Source organism: Lepidothrix coronata, unplaced genomic scaffold (genome assembly GCF_001604755.1).
Source record: "Lepidothrix coronata isolate B3197 unplaced genomic scaffold, Lepidothrix_coronata-1.0 Scaffold69, whole genome shotgun sequence".
In the NCBI taxonomy this organism is placed as follows: Eukaryota; Metazoa; Chordata; class Aves; order Passeriformes; family Pipridae; genus Lepidothrix; species Lepidothrix coronata.
In genome coordinates, this window is record NW_016690249.1 from 4550780 (window position 1) to 4575821 (window position 25042).

Here is a 25042-nt window from a genome sequence, read left to right on the forward strand (position 1 = left end):
CAAATGTTAACAAATGTCTTTCCCTTATTTCATCTATGTGAAAAGAAGCATCCCCACAGTTCACTTATCTGATCCTAATGTCACCTCAGAGTAAAGTTCATGCCAGACAAAGAGTAATCACAGAATAATACACTTACCAACCATATCCATTAGTAAATTAAATTAGTGTGATTTTTGGCAGCAAGGGAGAGCTAGGTTAGACATTAGAAATCATTTTGAACTGTAAGAAGAGCAAAGCAATAGATTCACTTGCCTGGGGAGATTGTAGAGCCTATATCACATGGGATTTTTAGAGCTCATTAGAAAAAGATCCGTCAGGAATGTACCCTGTCATTTGTTTTGGTTTGTTGGTCTGGGCAGAGGAAAACAGGATGACTGCTTGAGATCTCTGTCAGCCCTGCTTTCTAACGTCTCTATAGAAGTCAACACTGAACACTATGATTTTTTAACAGCTGTTTCATTGACATAAAGCCCAATTAAATGACCCTTCAGTGTTTTAGTGCTGGCCAAGTCCAGTCTAAAGAGGATCATCAGGGAAAATTTCAAAGTTTTATGAGAACTTGGGGGATTTATTTCACATAAACTCTCCCTTTAGGTAAGTAAATTCCACTTAAGGCAGGCCACCAGGCATTTTAGGAAGAATCAACTGATCTGGTTTCATATCCACTGCAAAATATGCGATCTTACTGCAACTCTTATCTTTAAAGGGAGAGCTAGTGTTTCCTGTGGGTTAATGAGTCAATTGTTGATTTTGAGACAATGAGACGTAAATCTTGCCAGGGTGGTAGGTCTGGGCTGGTGCCTAGACTTAATGCAAATGGACACCAGTTCACAAGGGAAGGATTCTGCACCCATATCCATGGAGAGGAAGCTGTTTTCAGCACCCTGGACAAGATCCGGGCACCCTTGGTGGTCTGATGGGATGCAGACCCCACAGGGCAACAGGCTCCTTACTCCCTCCTTACTCCTGGCTGCCAGAGCTATGATGCCACAGGGCAGGGTAAGACCCAAGATCCTTCCATTAGATGGAGCCTGCCTTTTCACATTTCAGAGCACAACTCGTAGGATGCACCAAGACTAAACCTGCTAGAGCAAGAGCTAATAGAGAGATGTGAATCATTGGCAGATGACATAATTACCTGGGGTTTCCACCCGCCGGTAATGGTAGGGGTTAATGCACACTTCTTTTTGTTTTGAGCCAAATGGGAATTCACAACATTCCAGTGGTTTCAACTCATGGTGAGATTGTAAATCAGGCCAGCGCCACACTCTGCAATATATGACGTGGGGAAGCCCCTTGCGGTGAGACACCTGCAGCCGCCCATCCAAGGAACGTGGGATAGTGACACATTTACTGGGCTGACCCGGGCAGCTCAGAGCCCTTTCCAGTTCTTCCATGGCACCCTTTTTCTTCTTTAACTTCTTCACTAAGGAATCAACAGCTTTTTCTGCCCATTTTTCTTCTTCATCTCCTTGTTTCCAGCCCAGCAGCCTCTTCACTGCAGGGCTGGTGAAGGAGAACAAGGAACTGATAGGGGTGCTGGAGTGCATAAGAAGCAGAGATTACAGACAAGCGCCAATGGAAGCACAAATTACTCTCCTGCCTGGCAAGGCTTGCAAGGCGTTTCCACAGTATAGCAAGGGACACTTCCTTCAAGGAAAGGTTCTTCCACACATACGTTCCTGTAGTCTTAGGCACTGGTTACAAGTGGTCCGACAGGGTGGGTCTCAGAACTTTCCAAACATCAAGAAACTGCTGATGAAGCCTGGAACAGCAACACAATACATAGTTAGGCTTCACACACTATTTTCATTGTTCCTTCAATAAAATATTTTGAAAGAGAAATTATTCAAAATGTGTAGTTAATTTGCAATGGTTTTCTGTTTGGTTTTTGATGTTTATTTTGGGTCCAAGCTTCTCCTCCCCATTACCCTCCCCACTCCTTTTAGAGTTGGATGATGGAAATTGTTAAGCATCCAGCCACTTCAGCTCTCTTTAGAGTTCAATGCATCAGGCAAATTGTTGCACGACTAGGGTTATATTTACTAGAAAACAAAATGTAGCTCTTTTTTATATGCTAGTATCTGTGGGTTCAGCTCAAAGCATCTTCTATGAAACTAAATCTGTAATATCAAATTTTATGGAAGCAAGGAGTAGAATATTGTACTGATTTCAACTCCCTCTCTGCCACTCCAGTCTCACAGTGTACTGTCAAGAGCTGTACAATATTAACTGCAAAACTAATTTAAAATTACTACTCTCAGGTTTCATTTAGGGCCTTTGAAAGATTTATTAGTATTCTCTAAGCTTATTTATATTTTCTCACATGGAAGAGAAAAACCTTTTTTGTCTAGACAGTCTCTTTCTCTCTCTTCAACAATTCACAGCTTTCTGGATCCAAATCACATACTTTTGGACACAGTTTGTGGATCCTCAGTTAGTTTTGCTAGGAGTTGCTATATCTGAAAAAGTCCAACAGAAAGAGTTTAGTTCTTGAGGGTTTTTATTTTTTTTCCTTCATGTAGCTGGAGACAGTCTAATTTTAGCTGTAAATGACATATTTCCACTGACTGGAACCCTGTCGAGGAAAGATGTCCTCGTATGTCAAGCTATTTACTGCTTTAAATAAACTTCATGGACCCCCTGTGCATAGGTAGTCCAAAGGTCTGAACTATATATAGAGAGGGCACTTAAAAGAGAAGATGGGAACAGCTTCTAAATGGATGCTTCTAGAAAAGCAGCTCCATGACTGCCCTGGTCCACTCTTGTGGACCTTTCCCCCCATCCAGTAAAGGCCTGCTCATAGTCCTCAGCGCTACTTATATGCAGCCACTGAGGAGACACATGTCGCCCAGTTCGGGGAGCAGCAGAGCTTCACAAACCATATTATTCTGCAATTTCCTTAAATGTACAGTTCTTGTAAGAGTTCAAAGGGCACCTGGGGACACCATGTGCAGGCACAGGTACAACACATTGATACAGGAGGCCAATCCTGAAGATTTGGCATAGTCTGATACCTTCGGCACCATACAGCTCTGGAGCATGCTGTAGAGTAAGCACACACAGCCCAGGGCATCAGAGCCTCTTAGACAATCTGAGGACCAAGGATTGCCTGGAGCTGTTTTTTCTACCAGCTCTTCTGTTCCCATGCCCACCCCTCTGCCCCACTGCATTACCCTTTAAGACACCAAGCACTCTAAGAAATGCAGGTACACGGACGCACAACAAGCTTTTTCCCTTCTTCCACAACAGTGGCAATGGTGACGGCGGGGGCTCAAATGCCCAAATGCCTTCTACTGCACTAGGAAGACGGAAGCAGCATAAAAGCAACACCCTGGCACACCACAAACCCCACCAGTAGTTGCTATTCCCCGAGAGATTAATATTCCAAGAACCAGTGAACAGAAGGCTGCATGAAAGTATGCACAGAAGGACTACAAAACTGAAAGGCAGAGCAGGCCCACCTTGCTTCAGGCACCTACCACAGTATTGAGCTGTGGCTTACGCAATTTCTACATTATCAATCTATGTGTGTGTCCATTTGTCCTCAACTATCAAGAGAGGTTCCTGACAGAGCACAGCAGAAACCCTCTTGCTCATGCCATTCATCAGTCAATGACCAATTGATTCCACAGAACTGCCCAAACTTGTCCCTTCACACCAAGAGAAACTTCATATTCGAGATTTTTTCCCTGCTCTGTATTAGTAAAAATCCAATGACCTGGACTATTTAACTGGACACTTAATAATGCTTCTTAGTAAAAACCAAAGTCTATTTCAAACACTTAGAGGGTACATGTGAGAATGAAGTAAATTCAGAATGATTTATCACAGGAAAAAAACCCTCAAGATGCTTATAAAACATAATGTGGATAAAATTTAGGCAGGCAAGCTCCAGCCTTTGCAGGAGCAGGCTCAGCCTACAGAGACTACAGCACCAGCCGCATCTCGACATCCTGTGCAGTGGAGGTGTCTGTCCCTCACTGCCCCAGTGAGAATCTCTGGAGGATCCACCACCACACTGCCATCACTGCTTGGCGGCACCAAATCCCATCCTCACATAGAAAATGAATCAATGCTGGGATCGCTGTGGATAAGCACTGAAAGCAGCAACAGGAAGCAAGGAAAGCCTGGGATGAAAGCCCACTGGACCAGCAGCAGTGAAGTCTCTCCTCCACGCTGAGAGGGAAAATGACTCACGCTTCTTATCTGAGGAGGTCTCTTGGGCATTGGCATGTGTAAACAACTGCTTCTGATAAGTTAATGCAACATACAATCATCAGATATGAAAACATACATGTTCACGTAAAAGTATTGTCCCAAGATTTTCTTTTCCATTTTGACTAAGGTTTTAAATAAACACATTAATCTCGTACAGTCAAATTAAATAACTCAACAGTGACATCAGTATGAGTCTGAGCGCTATTGTTGCTAGTGGGAGAGTAGCCAAGACTATGTGTATGAAAGCAAAAGCCATGCTTTGCAGACCATGTGATGTAGTCTCAGATAAGTACTTTGCACAATTTCCTACTGTGCTCCCCCCCAGTTTCTTCTAAAATCTTTTTCTCCCCAAATTCAACTGACACATAAAATATAAATGGTATTAAACAAACAGATTTCAAATAACATTATCTGAACATCCTAGTTTAATGTTATTAAATTACATAATACTGCATACTATTCAGCAGACTAAGTCCTGTGTTGCTACACTTAGATTCTCCATTATGAAATACCTAGGCACCCACTCTGCTCCAGGGCTGCAATGACAGGGATGTAAATTCACAATTTAATTTTAACAGTCTTTTAGGACTGAAGCAGTTGCTTCAGCTCCGTGCCTTTGGTAACAGGCAATGTGCCTACCCAACTGGAAACTTCCAACACTGAAATGTTTCAAAACCATGCTTGATGTATTTTCTGTGCCGATGATCCAGCGTGCTTCTTGATGCTCAACAATTTAGAGTGGCAGTGGGGAGGCAAGCGTTACAGTTTTGATCCATATCCCCACCACATGTGTAAAGCCATACCATGATGGTAGTTCTGGTCTGATCACCTCTATCTCCCTCAGTGACAGCATGATGTGCTATCCTGTACCCTGCATCATTCAGGGTACATTCCTAACATGATTCCCTCTCCTCTGGGACTATAAGGAAGGCTTTATCTGCCTGTCAGCTAAGTGACTGGTCAACACTAAACATGGTCAGTCTTCCATGCCATAGATCTTTATTCCATCACCAAGTTTAGCCTAAGGTCTGAAGCTCGATTTAGGGAAGAGGCAGAAGACATATGGTATGTGAGCATGGACCTTTCGCTTCTGTAGGGCCTGCAGGAGAAGGTGGGACTGGAAATGCACTAGCTCAGTTCACTGGCTCCATTCCCCCTAAGCACGGGGTGCCTACCTTAGTTATGGCACAATAGTGGTGGGAAACTGGAACTTTATTACCACAGCATCTGGAATAGCTTTGGTCTGTTACAGTAGCACACCTCCAAATCACTCTTGTGTGTAGTTCAAGAGTTAGCAGGGAACAGGGGTCACTCCTGATAAGCCTGCACAGAGCCACCCTGTTTTGGAGGTTGAGACAGCCATTGCATGGAAGTAAGCCTCAAGTCAAGGAACAGTATAAGGCAGGTTTTTCCTAATGTTTAATCTACACCTCCCCAGACAAAGCTTCATACCATTCCCTCAGGCTGGGGGAATTTCCCTACCATAGGCACAGCAGTACCAGTACCAGTCCTTGTTACATTTCACCCAAAGTTTTCCGCAGAAGTCAAAAAGGAAAACTGCATGGATGCTAACAAACCAGACTTAAAACACAACTGTATAAAAAGCAAAGGGTCCAGTCTCCCTCAAAAGCATATCTGTGCATGTGTGTGTAAGCACACGTGTATGCAGATTGTGTATGCTTTGGAATAAAGAGTCAACGTGCTGCCTCCACTGGAAGCGCTTGTCTGGGCTAACTGCGCCATGAGAGGCAGAGGCAGGGCTATCTGTCTCGAAAATGGCTGACATCAGTCTTGGTGTCACTGCAAAAGCTATGTAAGGCCACAGAAGGAGATTCCTCAGAGGGTTGTCTAGACATAAGCTGTGCAGTTCTTGGAGATGAATGCGGCTGGAAAATGGAGTAGTGTGACAATTATAGCTGGAGTCTGCCGCTCGGCGACTAAATCACAACAGAATTGGAAGGGAGAAAATAATTTCAGTCAATCAGTGTAAAAAGGAATGCCGTGAACATGCTCTTGGTTAGTTATTTTTACCTAGCACTGATTCAGTTACTTCTACCTACTATGAAAGAGAGAAGCAGGCAAGTTTTCTTAAAGCTGAGTCTTGATATGTTTTCAAATGTGGCCAGATGGCAGCAGCCAGCACACACTCAGGGATGGCAAAGAACGTCCTGGTTTTCATCAGCACTGCCATTCGCTTATGGGGATGTTCCACACATCAGAAGGGGAAAGGGCTTTAAAATAAATAAATAAATAAATAAATAAATAAACTAACAGAAGTGCGTACAAATACTTGGGCCTCAAATGAGCGAGGAACCTCACCAACCTTGCTTTGGGTCTCATGCACAACCCTTTTTGGTTTTTTTGCAAGCACAGCAGCTCAGAGTTAGGCAGGAGTTTCACACGTGCACTCACTCTGGAAGAGCAGTGTGGAAGCACACATCTGAGCTGCACAGTCATGAGTAACCAGCTCATGGCTTGGGAACGGTGGCCACATGTTACTCTTGACACATGTAAATCATTTGAAGACTCGTGTTCCACTCGTGGCACCCACAACATCATTTGGGATCCCCCGAGGCTTCTTGCTGTGCTTGGGACCTGCCAGACAAGGGTGCTGTTATGAACCTATCTGAAACCACTGTCTTTCACACCCAAGAAAATACAGTGAATGAATTATTCATTACAATGTTACCTTCTTCTTCTTACTGACAACCACAGACCTGATAGCCAGCATTTTAATTACATGGGACATAAAGGAGGTTGGGTTGTTTGTGTTTTTTTTAATTAAGAAACTAAATTTCTTCTTGATTTGACCGTGGTTTGCTTCAACTGGAAACAGCTGCAATGATATGAGATAGAGTGCTTGGGATTTAAATATATCCATGTTTCACACAGCCCTGGCAACATCTTGTTGTTTATTCCTATAAACTTAAATGAATAATACAAACTTGTCAAACTCATTTTCTTGAGTCTTTTCAAGTTTGTTCTGAAAACCCTTCTACAATGAACTTTACATGCAGGCATCAATATCAAATAGAAAATCCCACAGCACCTCATGCCTCTCCAACCAGTCATCTACCCTGTGGAGCTTTCACCGGAACTCACTGCCCTCCAAATAAAGCAAGGACAAAATTTGATGCTAGTGCCTAAAAATCTGTGACATCCAAATAATTTCTCTGAACTTTGAATTTTGAGTGTAATTACTCAAATATTACCCCATCTGCTCTGCATCATTTAGCTTCTCTTGACAGGAATAACACATTCTCCTTTGATATAAAGAGGGAAAGATTCAGGTATATAAGCCGCACACCTTAGCACAGCTGCAGGCACTTCCATAGGCCAAACACTTGTGGAAATGTTTAAGATGCATAAATTCTGTCACAAAAGAAAATTAAGCACCAAGGTCACTTTTGGTATGCCCATGATGCCTGACTAGGAAGAAGGGATGTACCAACTCCCACAGTGGGACTACTCTGGGTGAGCACATTGATGTTTCAACAAAGCTTCATTGGTGTGGCATAAGATGGGGAGAGCAGAGGGGCATGGACATGGTAACAGTTCACCTATGTGCAAAAGGCTGTTGCAGGTAGGATAGGGGTAATCTGTCTTTCATGTCCACTTGAGAAACAGGGAGAGCATATGAATAGAACAGATACATGTTAGGATAGCTGCTGCTGGAAGTCTGTGAGTGCATATTACACAGCTTGCTTCAAGAACAACTGTGCTGACCTTGGGGAGGAAGAAGGGACCGGAAAACCCCTTGAGATGAGCCCTTATGACCCTACATCCCCTACTATGACCAAGCAAAAGAGCCCCTCTCTTCAGGTGCAGCACTAGGCTAACGTGGCTATGCTGGCTTCGGCCCCTGGGCTACTTGCATCCAATTGCTGAGGGTAAACCCAAACCAGAGGGCTGGATGTTATCACTGATTTTTGCCTTCAAAAATCTCCCACAATATTTAAAGGTACCCCACAAAATTACCACAACCAATGTCTGTGCAAAAACATTAAACCAGACCACTTTATCACTATGATCTCTCTTTGACTGCACTTCCTTCCTTGATATTAATTCTTAAAGGAAACCAGTGACTGTGATGTTTATAAGGAGTGAACTGCACTGTGTTCCCTGGCTGGGCCACACTCAAGTTTCTAAGATCCAATTGCACAGGGACACATCCTCTTCTCTGCCTCACACCCTGCTCCCTGCAGGCAGAAGGAAGACTCATTCACCCAGCCCCTGTCTCACCCCTTCCTGTGGTTACCTTGCTCAGCCTCAGACCAGCACCTCTGAGGAAGAGCCCCTCTCCCTGCTGCTTTCCACCAGCAGAGCTGAAGGCTAAGGAGCACATATGCCATGGAGGAGCTTTGAGTGCGTATTTGTGGGAGAAGGCAGGAGGCAGTGGGGTGATGGGGAGCCACATCAACCTGCTCTGGGAAGCCAGAATGTCTTCTCATGGCTCTGGTTATCCCCATTTTGTAGCCAGTCAGTCCTACATTCTCCACATACCCACCATTCCCAGAGAAACTGTAGCAAAGCCCATTGGTGTTTCTAAAAATGGAACGGTTAGAAATGCCCAAAAAATAGAATTCCTGCTTTTAAAATAAAAGCTGACTCGTCTCTAATACAAAACATGCAGCCAAGTGCCTCCAGAACAAACACTTCACAAAGGAAGCAGGCGACTTGAAAAGAATTTCACCTTCAGTGCTGGCCTGAAGTTTATATCCACACTAATCAGATGCTTTAACCCTCGTTATCAATCACTGGCATTCTTGGAGTCATTCCCAAATACCCATTTTAGGAAAAGGATTTCCTTAGAGTTAGATGTTAAGAACGTTGTGAACAAGGATACATCTAAAGAACAATTACTTCACCTGATGGAAGTCTGATGGAAACCTATTCTGGAAGTTTAGTGTTTTAAGCTGTTAGAAGAGAATACATTTTGGAGCTCTGGTTGTGAATTTATGGTACACACAGGGAAGAAGGGTAAAACAAACACTCTCCTCATGTTGCAAGGTAGCACATCCACCTACTTACAGGAGACCTGAGGGCCAGCTGAGTGAGCACCGTGTCAAATACCTTCATTTCCTGAGAGAATACACGGAACTGGGAGGCTGGCTCCCACTGGCAGACCTGCAAGGTCTGATCCCAGCAATGAAACCTGGCGCCAGGTTCTATCCATGCAAGGACTACATCTCGTGTTTCTGAGATCTGCTGCCTAATTGTGCCAGGAATCTAATGCCACAAAGTCAGAAATAACCTATGGCACTGAGCATTAGCTGTGGAGTCTGTTGTCTCCAGCACCCCACGCTTACGGGGCACCCTGAGGCACGCTCCTGGCTGTAGCCTGGCAAAGACGCTCCCTTGCGTAACACGCAAGGTCCCAGAGAGACACACATCGGGGAGGTCTGCCTGAAGAGTTACTTACTTATGGTATTAACACAGCAGACATCTTTTGCTGGCCATTTAGCATTACACAGTTAGGCAAGTGAAATACAGATCATCAATAAAATACTCAAAAGGAAGAACTTCCAGAAGTGCTTCCGCTCTGACTGGCAGCAGGCCTGGAGGGGGAGCAACAGTACTGCTGGCCAGCTGGCTTTGCAGGTGAGACAGCCTGGCCAACTGCATACAGGGGGATAGGTTTCACACACAAAAGACTTTCCATATACATCATGTTAGCAGTTTTCCATGGAATTGCATTAGCATTTCATTGTGTTCAAACCATATCACATTCAAATCTGTTTTTCCTAAAAGGTTTTCATTGTACATCACTGTGGGAAATTGCTAATGCAATAAGATTGACATATAGGTTCTCCTGCATGAACATCCGCAGTAATCTGTGCTAATTGAGCTCTCAGTGGCTTGTGAAACCCTGTAGGGGGGGGAGGAAGGGTGGAGCATCCACAGGGCTTACATCTTGGAGAACTGCAACAAATAAGTGTGGAGGACAGGCACGCACTAATATTAGTGTGCTTTATCCACATAAAGATCTGATTCAGTGGCAGGGATTGCCTTGGACGAAGGACCAATGCTCCTAAGCAACAGCACTGAGGCATTTTCTATGAAAAATATCTGGATATGCTTGGACTTTCTACGGAAGTTATTTCACAAGGACAGGACTAAGAACAAAAGGAGCAAGAACTTGCCTATCTAGTTCCCTTCTGTGGGGGCAAAGGAGGAGATGGCTGGCTATTCCCACTGACTTCAGCTGAAGATGTGGGTGCTCAGATTCTCTAAACCAGAACACTTGCTTATGAGATTAAACAGTCTTCATATGCCTATATTTGAGCCTGGGAGTGTAAAACCAGGGCTGGACTCTCTTCAGCATGTAAGATGACATGTCATGTTAACTACCAGCTTCGGAAAACACTGAGCAAAAGGCACAAATTGGGCCCTGAGTCTTTAAAAGAAACATATCACTCTTCTGTAAATCCACCCCAGGACTGCAAGGAATATCCCCTTTCTCCAGGGCTGCTTCTCCCCTTCTTCTCCCCTCCTAGCACTCAGTTCTGCCCCATGCAGCCCCTACAGCCCAAGGGTCCCAAGGAGGCCACCACCAAGAAGCCTGAGGTGGTCCTATAGGACATGCAGCAGGGCAGGCATGGGAGTCACAAACTGCAGCCTCCCACAGGAATGAATTTTGGTTTCTCGGCTCTAGATGTCTCTGTGAAGGCCTCATGCCCTGTATGAAGTAATTCAAGATCTGCCGATGAGAGAGATAAATTAGATACCTCATATATGCTGCAGGGTAAGAAACTGCACATTGGTAGCAGAGTAATTTGACAGAGACAAGTAGGTTTGGATAGACAAGACCAGCAAGTAAGCATAAGAGAGTCTTGAAAAGCCACATGAACTGCTTGTGCCTCCAGTCAGTTCTGTGTCTACTGGGTAGCGTGTGGGATCACCTCCTGCCACAGGCCTCTGGGTGAATGGCTTTCCCTCAGGTGCCTTGATTTCTGCATCTGTCTTACAGGCACCCTGACAGGGATGGCTTTGTAAAGCACTATGAACTCTCCTGAATGAGGAACGCTGCACAGGAATGTTTTAAAAAAAAAAAAAAAAGGATTTTTGTTAAGGAAAGGCACAGCAAGAAAACACACAAAAAAAGATTAAGTATTGTTGAAATGTATTGACCTCATCATCAGGGTTATTCACGTTATAAAGAAGTCTTCATTACGCGGAGCTTTCCTGTTTGCAGATGTCGCCTTCTGGAAAGAGTCTCTCCATTGCCAGCTCCTGCCGGCTGTTTTGCACAGCACGGCTGCCTGACCAAGCACACCACCAGACCGAACAAACACAGAACCACCGTTATCAAGAAATGGCCAATCTGCCTCCTACTGTAGCCAGGTAACAAGGGTGAAAGGAAGCCTGATGCAGAACAAACTCTAATGACCCGGGCATCTGTTAATTTTCTTTCCTCTGTATTTCTCTCTTTTAATGGACGGACAGTGAGTTTGAGGCCAATAGTTCTAGGGAACTCTGGATGCAGGGAACAATTTCAAAGCCTATAAAAAGACCAGGCGTACAGATACTCCAGAAAAGGGGATGTTTCAGAAAGAAAAGCAAAAGATGCAGGATTTTGGCATGGGTCATGCTAACTGGGAGCAGAATGTAGGTGGGAGAAAAGAGCTTGTGTGGGACTAATGCTTTGGCAGCTGCAAACAAAAGGAAGGAGGAATGTAAGAAGCAACATGAAGAAAAAGCATCAAGAGGTATCTGGAAGTATCAAGACCTATGAGAAACAGAAAAGGCAAAGATGATGCTAAGTTTGGCAGAAGGGAGGATGGCGTTGCTACTGACAAGGAAAAAGAGTGGAAAGGAAACAAGTTCTAGAGAGAAGGATGTGCGAAAGACAAGGCATTGCTCCGCCCAATCAGAAACACACCTCAATCTTAATGCTGTCTCAGAAAAACAGAAATCAATTGTCAGATTTTCTTCTTTTATTTCTTTTTTTTTTTTTTTTTATGTAGGAGTGACTGCATAAACTGGGAAATCTCTGCTCTATGTCCACCTCCACCGCGTCCTTGATGTGCCCTTGTCCAGAGGAGCCTAACTTCAAAGCGAACTGCTCAACCTGCCATCTGTCTAAGATGTTGCAACAGTTCCTGAAGAAACCTGCAAGTGGTCCTGTAGAACAATCTGTCTAAAAATCACACGCATCTGCACAACATTTGGGCAGATAATGTTTCACCTGCTTTGATTTAAATGCGAATATGTATTAGTCAGGATCTCAGTCTGGGCTCTGATCCCACAATCTATTAGATCCACTCATCTGCAAAAGCACAGCAAGGTTTTCAGCTGTGCTAATAAACACACAGGACCCAAAACTCTTTAATTCACCTGTCCGTCTGTAAAATTCCCACAGTATTAACCATTCAAACATTATAGACAAAATATAAGACGGGAAATAATTTGGGATATTTTTTAAAAATTAATTTTATTGTACTCTATTCAGAGTCTAATGCTTCCTTACAACCAGTGTTCTTGAAGACAGTAATAGGGCTGCAATGATTATTTCAAATTGTCATTGTTATTGCTATCTTTTGGTGTTCATGTATAATAACACTAATGATTCTTTATACATGCCTGTAGCAGGAAATCAGGCAGTCTAAGAGAACAACCTTTCCTATGTATGTTTTTGCTGTGTTGTTTTCAGTTAAAATATTTATGATGGGTTGTTTTTTTTCCTTCCCTGTAATTATTACTTGTAAAGGGTATATTGCACAGCAAATGGAATATCTGTACACTTTCACTGTATTTTTGGCAGCAGACAAATTTCCTAGAGCATATATATATTTGTCTTCTGGCTCCCTTTAAAGTTTCTTTCAAAAGGGTGCCTAGTACTGCTGATGCTGGAATTACTGTTAGTCAGTATCAGCACTGGTGATAAACTCTAGCTAGTGTTCTGGTTAGAGGTCACTCGTAATTAGTAGTCATTGTCCTTTGAATTTAACAATGGAAAAATAAAACTTTATAGCGACAGATTAGCCTGGCCATCAAAATTACAGCACTTTAGCATTCAGGAGAGAAGATTACAAGAAACACTATCTCCCAGATTGATAACAGCAGATAACTAAGGATTCACATGTGAGATGCAGAAAGTCTGTAAAAGAATAAAAGGAGAGAAAGGAGGATTAACTGTCCAGATGTTATGAGATACATTATAATGACACTACTACACTCCTGTTTTAGTGAGCTGGGTCTCCTCTTGTACCCACTGAAGGCAAGGTGGGACACTACTACGAGTTTCTGTGAGAGTAGCTTTCAAACCCGAGGTGCTACCCAGTTGCTCTACACACATCCCCACCTTCTGCAGATATCTGGCACATGTGTGCACGACTCTTAGTCTTGGGCAAGTGTGTTAATAAAATACTAATACTCAACTTCTTCACAAAGTTGTGCAGTTGACAGCTTTGTGCATATTCATTTCATATTCATATTCATTCTATCTCCACCTCATATCAATTTACAAATCTTGATATGGATGTGATACATAAATTGGTAAATCTTCCAATTTGTGTATATCATATGGATACGATAAGGATTCATGACAAAATAGACTTGACCCTTACTCTAGTAATTTTTGCAGAATTACCGTTTATCAGTTTATGTAAAAGTTAACCAAGTCAAGAAAAAAAGTTTCTAATTCCATTACAAACAACAGGCAGGAATGGGAACCAGTGCCAAACTCAGTAAATACATGATATCCTTGATACAATTGACTTCAAATGTATTTTTGGGCATGTTTATTTTAGCTACTAAGTCAAATTAACTCAATATTTAAAAAACCAACAAACAAATCACAAACCTCCCCAGCCTCTGCTTTAAAATCTAACAGGAAGCAAAGATGAACCAGCCAGACACTGGTACTTATCAAATCTGAAAGAAAGGAGTTGTCTGGCTGGATTAAAACGGCTGAGGTTTGTTTGAATGATGACATTTGTCCTTCCATTGCTGAGGGAAGAATTTTGCAGCGTTTTCTTCAGCTAATAGTCCTCCTACACAAGTATTTCCATGTAAAGAGAGGTACACTTTCACACCTCAGAGACAGAGAGTAGTCTGCATTGTCTGCAGTGTCCTTCCAAAACCACTACCAACTTGAATACATTCCCAAGCGGTGCACATCATTTCTCACTTCTGCTAAGGGAGAACTCATTCACTGAATAGTTGATCGTTTGAGGCTGAATTTTTTTTTCACTAGTTTATAAAATGCAAGTAATTAACAGTGCACACGCATGTGTGTGTGTGTGTGTGCACGCACGTCCATGTGTGATTTATTTTCATTCCCACTAATGCCTCTTTTAAAACCAGACCTGGCTAGCATCAAATAAATTTACCCATAAAATCAAAGTTACCACACAATATCCGAATTGTTCCAAATGAGCCAAACTCCGAATTCCCTCCATTTAGAGCTGCCTGGGCATAGAGATAAAATTACAATGATTTATAATTTGCCATATCGAGGGCTATTGTTTTTGGAAATGTTGGGTTTGAATTTAAGAGCCAAATAATAACGTTTGAACTTAAGAGCCAAAAAACCCCAAAGAACACAACAACAAAACAATCAGAGTCACCGTTCGTAGCTGGAATAAAAACCCCAAATCCCAGTAATTCTGCTCCGTTTTGCCTGGGAGCGCGTCCAGAAGTGGGATTTCTTGAACAGAATATAACCTCTAAAAGGAAAAGTATTTCCAAACGTGTCATGTGGGGCTCTGTTGTTTCTTTTCTTTTATTCCCTCTCCTACTTAAACGAGGAGGAAAGAAACCCTGACAGCGGGAAGACTTGTCAGCGTTTAGCCATCCATAAAAATGTTTTTTCCCCGCGCTCCTCCTTTCGCTCGCCGCCCTGGCGTCGGTCTGTCTCATCTCGCTGCTCCGCGGCCCCAGCCCCCGCCCGCACAGCGCCCCAGCCCAGCGGGGCCGGGGCCGCCAGCCGGGGGGACACGGCGCGGGGCAGCCCCGGCGCGAAGTTTGGGGCGGCGACGGCGGCGGGACTGTCCTCCGTCCCCCCTGCCACCCCCTCCGCCCTTCCCGGGACGCGGGCGGGAGCCCCGGCTCTTACCTGCCAGCGGGCACGGGCTGGGGTCTCGGCGCGCCGCGGGGCTGCAGCTGCGCGGCGGCGGCGGAGCCAGGGCGCAGCGGCAGCGGCAGCAGCAGCAGCAGCAGCAGCCCCGGCCGGCGTCAGTCAGGCGGGAGCCGCCAGGCTGTATTAGTGCGCCGGGCTGGACCGCGGCCAGCAGCGCCGCGGCCGCCGGCCCGCCCCTGCGCCCCCCCGGCCGCGCCGCCCCCGCACACCCAACTCACAACCGCACACACCCACACAGGCACATCCACACACGCGCACACGCACTTTCACACATTTGCACGCTCGCACACGCTCACACGGTTACACGCTCGCACACACGCTCGCACACCGCGCACCTCCCAGCACACGCACCCACCGCACGCCGCCCCCTCCGCCGGCTCACCCGTCCGCAGACGCCGAGTTCTGCCCCTCCGGCGCACGGGCACACGGACACCCCTCTGACAGAGTTCACCGCAAGGCACAACCATACGCCCCCCTGGCGCGGAACCCGCCCTTCACACACACACACCCACCCCCATACACGCTCCCACTCTCCCCCAGCCCGGCGCCCCGCGGGAGCGCAGCCCCCTGAGGCGCCGGTATGTGCCCGCCCCGCGGCTCCCCGCTGAGGGGGCACTCCGGTCCCTGCCCTGCCCGGGGCTGTGCGGGGGCGGCGCGGCGTTTGTGTGCGGCCGCCGGGTCTCCCCGGCTCAGAGCCTCCGCTCAGTGCCCCCGCAGCCGGCCCTTCCCCGTGGCCTTTGTCGCAAGCCTCCGAGCCCCCCGAGGATGGACACAGCGGCCAAGCGGGGCGTGGGGCATCTTCTCCGTCCTGCTTCGCAGTGGGTGCTGCTGAGGACCCCGGCATCTGAGGATAGGGACAAACCCCGGCTGTGGGGAGAAACTTGGACAATGTCACTCTGGAGCGGTTGGACAGCACAGCTGCAGAGGGGTTTGGAGGCCAGGCTGCACCTTTCCACACCGACTGTACAGGGATTCCATCATTGCACAGGACTGGTCAGAAAACAGCAAACTGCAACCGGCACTGGGGAGCAGATGAATTTTCTGCTCCAGAGATTACCTATTAAGCCCTCATATTACTTAGGAGTGACCATCTCTAGCTATGTAGCATATTGTATTAGCTGTAATAAGGAAGGGCTGAAAGAGAAATATCAGCGAAGTCAAGTGGCTTCAAGGACACTACACATAAAAGCTACTTGTGAAATTGGGGCTCCAGGCAGTGCTAGGAACAGGCACCAGCTGAACCCGGCCGTGGCTGCACCGAGGGGTTTCAGTTAAATGGCGCTGAGCCTTTTGAGGTCAATCAATAAATATGATTAAAGATACAATCCTGCTGACATTTTCACCAAAATTTTTTTACATTGTAAACGTGACAGCAAAGCTAATATTGTTTGAGTAGACATCAAAAAGCCACAATGGAATTACAGCTCCACAGCACAAATTTATCGAAGCACGCGTGCCTGAAGGTTGTGGTGCAATAAGGAGATATACAATGTAATGCCCCAAAATGTCTTTCTTTCCCACTTTGGCCTGAAACATCTTAAAATACCAGCAGCTTTTCCACTGCTGTTTGGCTTCTACAGGAGACTTCTCGACAGATGAGTGGCAGAAGAGATGCTGTTATTTATAAATCACTGTAAACATTAATAAAGTGCTGGTCACACATTCTAACTCAGCATGATTTCAGATTTTATATCCATAATGATGTTTATTTTTAACTGAAGACATCACACTGTAAACGCTACACACACAGTTGGGGTTGCTTGGCTGAGGTGTGGTATGTAACTTAATGAGGCATGGGTCTTGATCATGAATCTGAGGGCCCTCACTGCTGGGTCTCACTGCATCTTTTCAGGTGTTGAAACCACCAGTTTCTCATGCCTCTGCTCACAGTTGCTGTTACCAACAAAGGGATGGCAGGACAAGGTGGGTCTGTACCCATTGCCGCTCTGGTGCAGAGCCTGCTGTGCTATCTCCAGTCCATCTTCATTGGCAGTGTTCATTAAAATGCCAGTACTGCTACTGGAGCAATCCCAGACGGTGGGGGATAGCAGCAGAGCCGCTGTTGAGATTGATTGATCAGTTCCTAAAGCTTTACTTTGATTGAAGCTTCCCGTTAAATAGGCAAAAACTATTCGTGAAATAACTGAATTGCATTCATATTTGTGTGGTGCTAATTTTAACTGTGCCATTATGAAAAAAGTCTAGCTAACAGAGATTAGATGGGTATGTATACTACTAGAGTTTGATATACTATAGATTATAGAGCAGGCAACAATTTTTTTGCATACAGTTGTACTTCAGATGATGTGGCATTTGCACATAGAAGTTTTATTATGATAGCTGAATACTTGCTGGTGTAACCTCTGATCTGATAAACCCTTTGAACTATGTGTCTTCTCAGGAGCAGGGCTGATATATCCCACATCTTCCCCTTCTCTCCACACACACTTTCAGACCCATTCCTCATTCCAAATCTTCAGCATGGCTTTCAAAGCCTATGTCAGCTTTATAAGGCTCTGCTCCTCCTGCCAGGGTGACTCATCACCTGTCCCTCCTCTGCACCGCCTAGGCTCTGCTAATTCCATTTCTCATTTGCTGTTATCCCTCTTGAGTGCCTCATTTCCCATCCTGCCCCTTGTAAATGCCTTCCCTTCGTCTGCACATGATGTAACTTATCTTCTCAAATCCTGTCCTGTAAAACATGGGCCAAACTTCTTTAATCATAAACAAAATCCTGATATAAGGGTATCCTCCTTATTTTGGTCTTTATTTTGTCTTTTTTTGCTGGATAGCTATGTAAAGAAAATCAAATAAAAGGTTAAGTAGAAAATAGTAAAGATTGGATGTAGCTGTAAAAGAGAAGGAAGCATTCTAATTCCTTTTAGCATTAAAACTGTGTAAAACACATAGAATAACACGAATTTTCCGCTCGGAGAGAACTGCAAGTTCCTAAGAGTTGTAAGTCCATTGACTCTGTATGTACTGCTCCAGAGCTCCGCTGAAGTACTGGCACTGTCCTCCACCTAACAAGAAATAGCTGTTAAAACAGCAATGTCATGTGCTGTGTGATGGAGATAGCTCAAACAGCTCCAAGTGTGCTGGTGCAGGCACTAGAAGACTTCTAGCCACAGTATCATGGATTTACTGAGTGAGTTACATTTTCCTCAAGGGCTTTCTCGAGGCGAAGACACAGCAGGCACTTGCCTCTGGCAGCAGATTTTTGAGAACAGCAACATAGCTGTGGTTCTGTTGCCCGCTTTGCCTGTGCCAGAGCCCTGGAAAGTGAGGGCTGTTCCTGTATTGCAGGGTGGAGTCAGACATGCAGGGCAGCGTGGCCAAGAAGCAGCTGACTATTCAAGCAGCAGCAATCACCATCTCACTCCTTCAGTGGGTGCTTGAACCATGAGCCCAAGCCCTTCCAGGATGCCTAGCTCTACACCTTTAGCTCCCCTTTCCAGGATAGGACTGGGCCAGTCCCAGCCCCTCACCCTCAGGGTTGACTAAGTTTGATGTCTCTTGTGCTGCCTAGAAGCTTGGAGCTTGCTCAGTTTACCCTGCTTCTTATTCACAGACAGTTTGGTTATCTCAGTATCCTAACTAATGTCCAGCCAGTTTGGACACATCTGTATCAGGTTTAAAAATAAACACTTGAACCATCAGGAAATCTTCTGTCGCACCTCTTTTCCAGCACCGGCAGGATGAAACATTTGCTCTTTACAAACATATTTCATGCTACTCGCGTCAATTTTCCTGCATGTTTGTGGCTTAAGATGATAATTCTCAGAAGAAAAGCAGGTGGAAAAAGCAGCTGCAATCTTGTGCAACATATTGGTGAATGAGGCATTGCAGAGTCTGTGCTGGGCAGCTGAGTTCTCTGTTCCGTCACAGCAAAGGCATTACAATTGCTCATCTTACTGCTCTTTGCTTCAGACTCTAAAAGTGAAGCTATAAATCCAGAGAGACAGAAGAAGGAGGTAGGCAGGCAGGTTTGGAGATCTGTGCCTAAAGTGAGAGAAGGGAAAAAGAGAATCATCAGCAGAGTGGATGGGTAACAAGGATCACCTGAGAAGACTGTAAAACAGTAGTTCAGAAATACTGGGAGACACAGAGGTGACCAGGCTGAGTGGCTTCATGTACTGCCACCAGGGTGTGGATTCTGACCCTTTTAGGTCAGATGACCAGTAAGATCTAAAATCTATCATTTAACCTCATGGCACTTTTCATGTGGAGTTGAAAGAGGTGTCAAGAAGTGAAAGAGCATACTCTGATATGGACAAATGAACTTAAAGCAGTCTTGATAACTTTGAATTACTAGCCAAAAAAGATCAGGAAAACATTTGCCCAGGTTACTACAGTTTTCAGAAGTGGAAAAGATAATTTCCTACCCAGAACTGTAATTGAGCTAAAGATTTTTGTTAATGCGTGTATGTAAGTACCTGCTGAAGCAGTTGAACAAGAATGAAATCATATTATTTGCGATTAAAGATTTTGGGGGCAAATTCTGCTCTGAGCTAAAACCCCATAAATTTTAAGGCATTCCAGTGAAATTTGTCATCATTGTATTATACCAAAGCTCTATAGACTCCCCTGTTTTTTTTCCTTTTCTTTGATTCATGTACAAAGGCTTGGCTTTAATTCACCAAAATTTTTAATGTATTGGGATCCAGCTACCTGTCTTGTTATTCGTGCTGTTTGTTTTCTGCTGCAGAGAATAAGACTCAAGATGCTCAGAACGGTATGATGGTTGAGATGCCTTTTTACTCCAAGAGATGTAGATTAACCTCAGACTAGCTGAGTTTAGTCTGAAGAATAAGATCTTCCAGTTGATAGAGTCTGTTACTTCCTCCTCAAAACTATGAGACCATGTGAGGAAGAGGACAGACACAACCTACTTTTGTACTTCTTGTTCCTTTTGCATAGCAATATTGATGACTTAATAAACCTTAGAAGGTAAATTCCAGAAGGATTCTATTTCCACCCTTTTTAGCCAGCACTAGCTGAAATGTGTAAATCAGTTCCCTGATGTTTTCTTCACCTGGATGAAATATTTATGTGCCTCTGGCTCAGCTGGCACTGGCTCAAGAACCACTGTAATCCCCTGCCTTCACTTCACCTTCTGAACTTCACACCTAGTGCTGGGAAGAATCAGATGAATTATCAGCCATTTTATGTAACTCCACTCTTTATCTTACTAATGTGAGCAGTTTTCTTGTTGTTGATGATTTGCTTGGATGAAAAGAAACAGTATGGAAAAAAACAGTATGTAAAGATTCATAAATGGTAAGAATGAACCACTGTCCTCTGACTTCCCATACATACAGAGGTCCCACGATTTCACTGAACTGTGGCATCAAAGCCAGCAGCTAGATTTGCTCTAGCTATGGTTGAGCTAGAGCAAATCTTCTGGATAAAGAGATTTTGAAATCTTTAGTGATGGAAAATCCATTACAAGCCCTGCTAAGTTGTTCTATGGTTAGGCTTATCCTTGGTTGTGAAGAAAAATGGCTTTGTCTGCTCTGAATTTTTCTAGCTTCAGCTACTAGCAGTTTGATCTTGTGTCTTTACACATGAGATTGAGAGTTCATTATTACATGTCTGTTCCTTTACAGCCCATGTTTGTGCTACCTTTTCCTTCATACACTCGGCAATGGCTATTAAGTATCAGGTGATTAAACCATCCTAGGAGTTACTGGGCTCTCCTTTGAGCCCTTTCCAAATTCTTAACATCTTTTTGAATTGTGGACATCAAGAACTCAGGCTTCTCCAGCTCTACCAGACATCAGGGGACATACACAGAGCACAATAAACTTTGTTAAACTTGTATGTCTTTGTTTCAACGTATAGAGATCACATCAGCATTTAATAATTTTGGCTCATGCTGAGAAGCCCAAGATTTATTTAGATTCCAGGTTAGACTCCCCATCTTCTCATACGTTGACCTGCAAACATTCTTCACTCCATCATGTCACCTTACTTTGAGTGTGCAGAAACATCTGCTGTTTTCTTGTGCCAGGCTTACAAGGAAGTACTAGAATAACTTCCCTATGGGAAGAAACTCTCCCTCTGAAGAGCAGATTAAACAAAAATCAATCAGAACAGCTGGTCCTTCCTTGGAAATGGGGAGGGATGGAGTGACCTTGAAGTCCTCACCTGCCCTATTGATAATCTAACTACATAATCCCTTTAATTTTTTTCTCTTCCCTTTTCAACAATGCCATACTTTATGTCATTGGCAGAGTTCTCAGTAGCAACTTCATGGATTGTTTTGCGTCATTGTTAAAAACATAGTTAAATACTGTTGGGTCAAGAAATTATCTCTTTGAAACCTCATTAAAAACCCATCAAGCTGATAAAATTTTCCTCATTTATGGTGACATTTTCAGACCTAGGAACTAGTCAGTTTTTAATCAATGTAGAATAATGCAAATTCAATACAGCTTACATTAATTTCCTAATTAAAATGTCAGGTAGCGCGAAGCTGAATACCTCTGAAAGGTATGTAGTATCAAACTCATTTCCTTTACCAGCTAATCTTTTAATTCAGTTTTAATTTCACCAGATGTATTTGTTGAGTGGTGGTACTTATGTTATCCTCCCTTAATTCTGTAGTTACTATGACCTGTGTTAACTGTTCCAGTGTTTTCCCTGGAATTGCTTTTAGCTCTGAAAGACCTCTAATCATACCGCCTATTCCATATATCTGAAAATGCTGATATAATATTAACCATCTTCCACTTTGATGTACCTAGCCTTTCAAAATCTGTTGAAGTAACCTGTGTTGGTCAGAGAGCTCCTTATTGCTCATATTTAAAATTCTTGAGAGCAGGGTGTCAGGACTCGATGATTTCAAAATGTCTTAAGTTAGGATTTGCTTTTTAACATCATCTTTGGTTATTGTTAAAATAGAAAATATGTTACTATATTGCAGTATAAGTAATTTATAATTTAACCTTTTTTCTTTTCCAGATACTTTTTGAAATCTTTCCTTTTTTATACTCAGTTCTATCATTTCCACCTAGTACTGATACAAATAACTGTTTGAATTACTTTAACTTCTGGAGTGCTTAACTCCTTTCTTACTGTTACTTCTTCTAGCCAGGGATTTGTCCTCCTCTTTTTTCCATTATGTTTTTTTTTTCGTAAAATCTCTATTACTTTGTTATCTGCCATGTTTTATAGAATATATTTGTATTTGTACTTGTTCTGAGTCCTTCTGTTCTCTGTTAACCGGAATAGCCTCCGTTCTCAGTTGGATTGTGGTTTTGAAAGCATCCCCTAGAATGTTTTAGCAGTTCCTAATTATTATTCCCTTTTCTATTTATTTGCTTTCTTTTCAGCTGATTTTGCTTTTAACTGTTTTCAGCTTTGTGAGACTGGATGGCTGGGTTTTTTTGTGCAGGGTTTTTTTTATTATTTCCAAGAACATGTATAGCTGTCTGAACTGTCTTCTGGTCACACATCACAAATATGATCAAGTCACAACGCCTTGGACTTAAGCAATCTTTATAATTTAGTGACAGATTTCTCTACCAATCAAGACTAAGTCTAACACATGTTCCTTTCATGTTAGATGCTGAATTTTTGAGGCCAGGGAAGCCTTCCTTAGTGAGGAGAACTTTTCACAAGAAACTATTAACCTGATAGGATATCATTCCTGACCCTTCCTGGAAGCAGATTTAAAGTGAGTCTGTGAAAAGATTATTCTCTTGGCCATGTTGACAGTGAAGAAGAGGTATGAAGAAGATAAGCAGGTTTTGGAAATACTGAGTGGGGTCATCTTGATGTGCTAATTTCGGTTCTGGTGCGCCTTCTTCCATTTGAAACTCAGCTTAAGTTCCATGGCTCTCTACAAGCACCTGAAAGGAGGCTGTAGCAGGGTTGGCCTCTTCTCTCAGGAAATTAGTGACAGGACGGGGGAATGGCATCACCTTGCATGAGGAGAGGTTCAGGTTGGATATTAGAAAAAAATTTTTTCACTAATAGAGTGGCTAGCCATTGGAACACGTTCCCCAGGAAGTGGTGGAGTCACCATCCCTGGAAGTGTTCAAAAACCAAGAAGACATGGCACTTTTTGATATGGTCTAGTGGGCATGGCAGTATTCAGTTGAAGGTTAGATTTGGTGATTTTGAAGGTCTTTTCCAACCTTATTGATTCTGTGATCTCAGAATCATGGTCTATTAAGGACATGAAGCTGTTGGAGTAAGCCCAGAGGAGGACTCTGAAGAAGATCAGAATGCTGGAGTACCTTGTCTATGAAGATAGGCTGAGAGAGCTGGAGTTGTTCAGCCTGTAGAAGAGAAGTCTCTGGGTAGACCTTAGAGCAACCTTCCAGTACCTAAAGGGGCCCTTCAAGAAAGCTGGAGGAAGACTTTTTGAAGGACATGAAGTGATAGGACAAGGAATAGCTGTAAACTGACAGAGCGTACGTTTAGATTACATATTAGGAAGAAATTCTTTACTGTGAGGGTGGTGAGACACTGGAACAGGTTGCTCAGAGAAGCTGTGGATGCCCCATCCCTGGAAGCGTTCAAGGCCTGGTTGGATGGGGCTCTGAGCAACCTGGTCTAGTGGAAGGTGTCCCTACCTATGGCAGGGGCTTTGAAACTAGATGATCTTTAATATCCCTTTCAACACAAACCATTCTGGTATTCCATGATGTACAGAAGTTTGGGGCAAAATAGAAACAAAATACTTTTGTCTTTATAATGTCAAGGTATGGAGTTATAGAAGCATTACCTTAGCCACCTGTGCAACCATATCTCTCACCATGTTTTGTCTTTTTCTGTCGTAGTGCAGCAGTAATCCCTAAAATGCTCTCGTGTGTTCTGTTAATTTAGAAAGTATGGTTATTTGGATTTTCACATGCTTATATGGTTTCTTAATATTATTGCTGTAGAAAGGGAAAAGAATGGTCACAACAACAACAGGCCAGTAATTCCCCCCTCCTTTTTTTCATGGATTTACAAACTCATTAACAAATGTCTCAAAACAGAGACTGTAAAGATGTGTATCACTTTCTGAGAAGGCCCATCTTGACCTTCCCTCTCCAGATGAAAACATGAAAAGATGTTCGCAATTAATGTCAGTGGCAAACATCTCCTTAATAATATTTTGTTTTAAAACACTCCCACGGTTTAAACAAAGATTGTATGTGTGCCTGCCAGGGGAGGAAAAAAAGACATCTTTATAAACTAGACTATTTAAAACTCAAAATATAAAAAGAGGAAAAAACCCTCAGTGATATCTGGCAGACAAAAACATTGTACTGATAAGCACAGCTTATTTGTTCAGTGTTGGCATTAAAGCCGGATGCAGTGAGAAGGGAAAGTGCCATTTGTGTTAAAAAACTGGATATATTTTAATTAAAACTTGATTTATATGGATCGAATTTATCTGTATTTTCATTATCTGGCAGAAGTAAAAAGAACCCCATAAACTTATAGTTGCTTCAAGCAATAGGAGTCAAGCAATACATCATTTTACCATCTTTTTGCTTTAACACAAGTTAGGTACTGACTGAATATTTTGCTTAGGAGTTCCAAAAAGGAGACCACTGCACTCCAATCCACTTCTTGCAAATATGTTAACAGCAGTTGTCTTGGAGATCATGAAGTTATTACTGCTCCATATGACCAGTAGCAGTAATCTGGAGGTCTGTACCCTTCAAAGGGAGATGCATTTGGTAATTTATACCCTAATTTAAAGTTGACTGTAGTTCATAGGAACTACCACCATT

The 25042-nt window shown here is 43.5% G+C and overlaps 1 protein-coding gene across 3 annotated transcripts in view; it reads right to left on the minus strand.

Moving 5' to 3' along the window:
- SMAD9 (SMAD family member 9) overlaps nucleotides 1–15368 on the minus strand; it is a 39766-nt gene extending 24398 nt beyond the window's left edge. For 2 of the 3 annotated variants that reach the window (XM_017818667.1, XM_017818665.1), the window contains exons 1-2: nucleotides 15282–15368; nucleotides 1140–1766 (exon numbers count right to left, since the gene is read on the minus strand). In XM_017818667.1, coding sequence (XP_017674156.1) covers nucleotides 1140–1551 — 412 coding nt within the window. In that variant the 5' untranslated portion in view covers nucleotides 1552–1766; nucleotides 15282–15368. Of the gene's footprint in view, nucleotides 1–1139; nucleotides 1767–2327; nucleotides 2442–15281 lie in introns of those variants that run through there. The other variant, XM_017818666.1, reaches the window with a different exon arrangement.
- Between the last annotated feature and the right edge of the window lie 9674 nt (nucleotides 15369–25042).